This window comes from Oncorhynchus nerka, unplaced genomic scaffold (assembly GCF_034236695.1).
Source record: "Oncorhynchus nerka isolate Pitt River unplaced genomic scaffold, Oner_Uvic_2.0 unplaced_scaffold_16___fragment_2___debris, whole genome shotgun sequence".
NCBI classification, from domain to species: Eukaryota; Metazoa; Chordata; class Actinopteri; order Salmoniformes; family Salmonidae; genus Oncorhynchus; species Oncorhynchus nerka.
The window spans coordinates 184596-191623 of record NW_027040323.1 but is presented as its reverse complement, the minus strand read 5'-3'; the positions used below and the strand labels follow the sequence as shown (position 1 = coordinate 191623).

General features: G+C 42.2%; 1 protein-coding gene across 1 annotated transcript; it reads right to left on the bottom strand.

The window, feature by feature from the left end:
• Positions 1-1285: 1285 nt before the first annotated feature.
• On the bottom strand, positions 1286-6693 carry LOC115146997 (uncharacterized). Its single transcript, XM_029688985.2, has 3 exons — positions 6318-6693; positions 6112-6216; positions 1286-5993 (listed from the first exon to the last, which is right to left on the bottom strand). Exon 3 carries the CDS (start codon positions 3950-3952, stop codon positions 2429-2431), a length of 1524 nt encoding a protein of 507 aa, XP_029544845.1. The 5' UTR covers positions 3953-5993; positions 6112-6216; positions 6318-6693; the 3' UTR covers positions 1286-2428.
• Between the last annotated feature and the right edge of the window lie 335 nt (positions 6694-7028).

Sequence of the window (7028 nt, the reverse complement as noted above, 5' to 3'; positions counted from 1 at the left end):
AGCATATGTGAACCCTTGACAACAGAACCCTGAAGGATAAACTCTCCTTTTTCGTTCCAAGTAGCGGCCCCATTTGAGTCTTTTATCTTGTTCATAATGTATCTAACATTTTTCCTGTTATGTGCCGTAACATGGGTTAACAAGTCATGCATAACTTTATCTTCAACAGGCATTTGATCTTCAGACGGTAAGCTCGCAGGTACAGGCATTACAGGGGCTTGGCTCTCGCTAGGCTCGTCATCTTTTAAAGGGTCCGGTAGGGAAATAGTTAAATGGCCGGTCTCTCTCTCCCCTTGTTTCACCAAGGCCAAATACCTTTGCAAGAGGTTTGTGTATTTTTGGACCTTATCATAGGGGTTCAATCCTTTTTTATTCAAAATATCCTTCATGGCCATATCCAAATCATTTTCCGCTGTTTGTCTGATATTTTCAGGACCCTGCACTTGTTTTTTAAGTCTATCCAACTCTTGTTGTGGCACCAGATACATTTTATTGGCCATCACCCTCTGTGTTCAACCCCCATGTCTGGCAGCAATAAGGCTGGTGATGAAGGGCACGGCTATACTTAGTAAAGGTAGAATAAAACCGCCAGACTGTTGTATGCTATGTCTTTTCTTTTGAAGACTGACCCTTTTATTGGCAAAGAGTTTGATCGCGGTCTTTTGTCTCTTTCATTTTTTCAATTGGGTCAGGGTGAGTGGAATGCGTCCTTTGAGAAGATTCAAAGCAATCTCACATAGGGATAATATGAGATCTGCAGAACAGTGACCCAAGATGGCCTTCCGTTCATTAGCTGTAGCCCCAACTAGGCTTCTCAAGAGGGGCAGTTTTCTTTTTAAACGCAGAGACATAGCGGTTACTTTTTAGGAATGTACGTAGCCGGCCACTCCCACAGGAACAGACCTGTTCGTAGCCTCAGGTGTTCTGGAGTATTTGCTTTTAAATCCACGATTAAATAAGAAAATGGCGCTTTGGTAGCGTCCTCGTAGCTTTCCATGAAGTAGGATTTCCTTCCCGGGTACATCTGCTGAGCTAGAGTGTTAATTTGTACAAAACAAAACCATGTAATTGGCGTTCAAACTGATGGTGCGGCTATTTTTACCTTGGTGAAACACATTCTGCACCAAGTAAAGCACGGACAGGTTTCTATGATGAGTATATTGGGTAAACACTCGGGCAATTTCGGGATGTTCGCTACCTGCAAATAGCATATCGTCCAAAACCAGCAGATTGTTTTTATGAGGTAAAAGTTCATCATCAGACAGGGATTCAGGTATTCCTTCAACAAACTTGATTTTTATTTTATTTTATTGTCTTCAACAATTCATCATACAGAGGTTGATAACAAGAATAACACCACACAACATTATCAGGCTTTTGAGAACACATGTTCAGAATTCTCTAAAATACTTTTTACAAAACAAGTTTTACCACTATTATACGGCCCTGCGATTAAGGCTGAAAATGGTAGTTGCAACCAACCTTCTACCGCAGTCATTATATCTTAAGCTTTAATGACACATTGCGGCTTGTAGCATAAGTCAGTAGCCAAAGGGCAATGTGGTCCCGTCAGGCAAAAGCAGTCTCTTGTCATAGACTACCCTGAATCTTTTAGTAAGTGGGTCATTCCTCAGATGGAAGCCCTTTTTATCCCTAACAATCTTTTTGTAGGAGCTCAAAATCTCCAAGTCACTATTCCTGTCATTTATGAACCCCTCGACCAAGCCTGTGATTGATTCCAAGTTTACACGCGGGGCATTTTCATAGTTTTGAGTAACGCCTTTGGCTTTCAACACCACGTGATTCTTTTTAGTCCTAAAAGCATAGCTTTTGGGACCACAGGAGGACCATTCTGTGATATGGTCACCCTCTTCGAGTTCACTCGTTAAGCTACCCAGATAGTTGCTGAGTGGGGGGCTCCAATCCCCCTGTTTGCTTACATAGACCACAGAGTCTGTGTCGTGGTAAAGAACCCGCCTCTGAAGCTGCTTCATGAGCGTGTACAGTTCAAGTCGGCCACAGGCCGTGGTAAATGCTGCAAGAAACACATTTACATTACCCGGGGGTAGAACCCACTTCTTGTTATGGCGCCATTGCACCAGGGCAATGTCTTGACTCAAGAATGAAAAAAATGAAATTTCGTATTGATCCGAAAAAAATAAAAAATTCCAAAAATTCTTTGGTGCCTTTAATAATCGACGTTGTTAGCATATTACATCTCTGCGATAATTTGCCCCAAAGCGAATTTAAGTACAATTTCGACACATTTCGTTTGGTTTTGTTGACCTCTATTCTGTCAGGGTCAAGAATTATGCCTTCTCTGTCGTGATAGTCTTGAATGTACCTGTCTTTGCTCTCTTGATCTGTGACCGATGCAGGATAGCCTGAAGCCATTTGCTTGCATCTCAAGAAGGTCTTGATGTACTCTTTAAACAGTGTCTGATTTCTTGGAAAAGTTCCACACTTCAAAGATTTTGGCCACACGATACCCAATCTCTAAAGCCTTAGAGAATTCAACTGTGACCCAAACCCCTGTCAGGGCTCTTTCTTGATCTGAGTGATCACATGGGGTTTGCTGTTTGTTTTCACTGCAGGTGCGACAAAGGGGAAAGAAAGGTTTTCCTTGAGGGCCCCTGTAAGGCAAAACTGGTATAAACAAACCCCTAGGAGGGTAGACAGTTGCTTTGATCAGACCAAAATAGTTTTGAGGTAAGTCAAAATCGCAATGAAAAATTTCCCGATGCCCCATAGGATAGCATGAGGAACTCATTACATGAGGATAAAGGGATGTAAAATCTACATATCCTATTGTCTCGTCGGGTTGCGCTACATACCGCAAGGTCAAAGCATTGGTGCGGCCTCCATACAAGGCCTGTTGTGGTTCCAGGGGTTCTGGTGTGTCATAGCTGGAAAGGAAGGCTTGAACATGAGGATCAGACTTTTTGAGGGCGGCCCATTCGTGCTCCCACAAAACCTCCACTTTTAGCCCGTAAGTAGCCTGTAAAGAATCCAATTTGTCTTGAAACTCTTGGTACATTTCTCCAAAAGTCTTTTGGGTTAGGACACACATGGCCTGGGGCACAAAGCAAGATTTACAACCGTGGAAGAAACAACCGTTGTACTCATACGCGGTCTCAACCCCGTCAATCTGGGTGTATCCATCTACATGGTAAGAGCCAAATGCCTTCTCCCCCCGATTCAAAGCATGTTGAATAAAAATGTCTTTATCCTTGGCCATATGCTCCAACCATTGAATGGACCCACTAGAGTATGACCTGAATTGGCGTCGGTAGTTGTCAGGCGAGGGGATTGCTATAGAGGATGCTGATGCAATAGTTGTACAACTCCAGGGGTCAATGCCTGCATCTTTGATTACCTCTTCTCTGAATCTGAGGCATCCTTCACGAAGTATAACCACATCATTGTCACAGTATGGTTCCATCTCTTTATGGAAATCAAAGGTGCCATGTCTTACTGTGTCGTACCACGTCATGAATCTCTCACGCTCTTTGGGAAACATTTGATCACACCCGTACATTTCTGGGCTGGGATATGATCCGACATAATGTAGATTCTCCTCAGATGTGAAGAAGTGGGGGAACCAGCCTTTCACAGAGTTTTCAAAACCCAAGGCCTCTTGCATTTGAGCCAATCTCATGGGTAACCAGCTTAAACTGTCAATGTATCTCTGGTTGAAGGCTGGGTCTACAAAACACAAGATTTTACTACCTTGAGCTATGACACTGGGTGCCACGCCTTGCTGTATCAAGGGGTTCAGAAGAAGGTAAGAGTCGTAGGCTCTAGCATTGTGCGCTATAAACGTGAAGTTTCTGTACTGGGGTTTTCTAAAGTGTTTTAGAACGAGCAGTGCACAATTGGATCCCTCTGCCGACCACTTTTCACCCTTGAAAGTCATGGTAGATACAAAAATAGGTAAATGAACCTGATTCATTTGCTGATTTGTCTCAAAATCATAGAACACATATTTCTCTGAATGTTCATCTTCAGCCAAAGGCTGAATATAACACTCGTGTGGCACTTCTTGAACCACTTCAGCTTCTCTGCTTTTCAAAGGCCCTTTACAGATTGGACAATGTATGATTCCACACACATGTGGTTTAGGGCTATCTATTTTAAGGTTGTAATTGCAATGACATTTTGGGCATTTCTTGTTAATATCACAACTGCTTACAGATTTACATGCCTTGGTGTGCCATGTTTAAATTTTGTGTTTTTCGTAACAGTAGGTCGAATGACATGTGCGGTGGCAATCCTCACAGGGTGTCAAATTTAAGGGTTGCATTGGGCAATCTGCATCCTGACATACTGAACAGTTATAACAGCACGGGTGCCCCCCCTTTCGGGTGTAGCTGGTATGGCAGGATGGACACCCATATGGTGCCCCTATGAACGCCGTGAAGTTGGTAACAGCGTACTAATGTTCGTTTTGCAGAATCCAGAATCTGAGGATGCGGTTGGGGGTTGTTTTGGAACTTCAAGAGAGCTGCATTAGCTCTACTGTGGTACCAAACCACAATCTTGATATTCAGAAAGTTTTCAAATTTGACTATGTCAGAGAAAGCCACAGCATCCTGTATACCGAGACCCACGGCCGTTTGGAGCTCTCTAGCCTTTTGCAATGCCGTCAGATCAGTAGATCCAGGGTTAAGTAAAGGCGCTAGGCCTATTGCAAAACATAGCTTATTACCTGGATTGTGAACGTTTATGAGGTAGGCCCTTTTATTGCTTATGATTTCTGACTGCATTAGGCAATCAAGCTTCCTTCTCTGACCACCACCACCCTGGGGTTGACGTATTATTTGCACTACAAGCTCGAGGGTCCGATCTGCTATGATGGCTAAATTTGACTGAACAAGGCGTTATAGCAGTGCGATAAATTGTTCAAGATCTGCTTCGCCATTGGGTAAAATAAGAGAGCCTGCATAACACAGTATATCTCCACAAATTTCCAACTGTAAGACATCACGTGGTTCGCCATAATATCTTGCCCTGTCTAACAGATCGTTCAGAGTGTCCAATATCATTACGTAAAACACAGCATAGTCAAGATTTTGATTCACCCAAAGGAAATTGAAAAACTGTTGAATCTCTGTATTGTTGAATTTATTCCGGTACACAACCCGGACACGTCTATCAACACCATCTCCCTCCAGATTTATTAGACAATTTTCCAATTCCCCAAAAACATCATGTGGCGTTTCAGACTCTACGGACATGGGCGTTAACGGTTGGGATGTCGCTGTTGGTGTAGCGGGTGCCGAAAATGTCCGGCTCTCGTTCATCCAATTAATTAGGGTTATGAGGTCTTCGGGAATCTGTGATAACAAGTTTTCATCGGGCGTCCCTGACTCGTTCATACGATTAATAATTTCTAGGTGTTCGGCTGGAATCTGTGATAATATGCTTTCATCTATCGGTATTATGTCTGTTACCCCCACCTCGTTCATACGTTTAATAATTTCTAGGAGTTCTGGCGGTATCTGTGCTAAGAGGCTTTCAACTGTCTCAACTTGTTCCTGTGGTTCTGCCGTTTGGATGATTAAGGATGTGCGTTTTGGGGTATTTATGGAATGATCCGTGTTACATATATGATTTTAGCGTTTTTTTAATTGGTTTGCTGTTTAACATGCGTGGAATTGTTCTATGCCAGAATAACATTTAGTCTCGGTACTGTCTCCCAAATAAAACCCCCAGTCGTTTGTATAGCAAAACGTTCCTCGATTTCAAAGCCCTGGAAAAGACTGTGAAAAACCTTGCTTGTTCTATTTCAGATCCTGATGTTGACGCCATAAAATTGTCGGGATCAAGAAGGTTGGCCGCATAACAGAATAACTGGTCGTCAACCTCTGAAATGTCATTAAAAACAGGGATATCCTCCGCTTTGGTTGTTTCATTGGGAATGTTCGGTGAGCCGGAATCCCCCAGCTCTAGATGTATGTGGCCTTCTGTGCCGTTTTTCACCGGGGAGGAGTCTGAAAGAAAACAATACATACAAAATAGGTTATTAAATATCAAAATATGTTAGATACATAAAATGTCAAATACATTTCAGGTATAATACTATATATTAACAATACATAGTTAAAATACCTCGGCTTTTTTGGTGCTGGCTGTTCTGACGAATCGCAGAAACCGGGGGGGCGTGACTTTTTTCATCAAGCGTTCCCGATTCTGTAGGGCCGGTCTCGTGGGAGTCTGAAAAAACATTATTTGACCTTGTTTTAACATAGTCTATCAAAAGAGGTATAACTAATAAAATACGTATAACTAATAACAAATGTATAATGGTCTCATACCGTATCCATAGAGCGCCGAATCGTGAAGCCTCAAGTTCCCAGCACAGTCATTTTCAGCCCTGTAGCCCTTCTTGGGCCGGGGTGATGGGACATGGAATGTGTAGCGAGTGGGTTGAGGTTCCCGGGGGAGTTGTCGGGGGACGTTTAAATTCTCTGTTTGCGGTGTGCTGGAAAAATTGTTCATGCAGAACGGGAGAATTGCATCCAAGTCACCCGTTGTGTCAGTTGTCCATAACGATGCCTTTATCCTTCTTGGCTGTATGTCTGCTGTAAATACAAAAAATAGCTTTTAGAATGGTACACACTATTTGTTTTTTAATTTCTAAATATTCTTGGGTATGTGATTATTTGGATTTACGTCGAAAATATGCTGATGGCGATTGGCTGCCGGGGTTTTGAGACTGAGAATCTACCTCATTGTGTTCCAGATCTGTTAAACCTCTTAAAAGCTGCGTAAATGTTGGGGAGCCTAACAAACGTTAGAGAATATTAACAGTTATACGAAATATATACACTTGAACTTATATGTGCATTTGGCCTGAAAAACACAAATAACTCGTGTTTAATATTACAATAATATCACGATAATATTAAAACAAAACTTAAAATACATTTTTCACTTACTCACATCCAGAAATATCCATTCGTTCAGAGTATCCAAGTCGTTCAGAGTGCCCACTTTTCATTTTTTAATATATAAATATTCCTGGG

Excerpts from the sequence above, each read along its gene's own strand:
- LOC115146997 (XM_029688985.2), bottom strand. The coding sequence starts at position 3,952 with ATGAATCAGGTTCATTTACCTATTTTTGTATCTACCATGACTTTCAAG.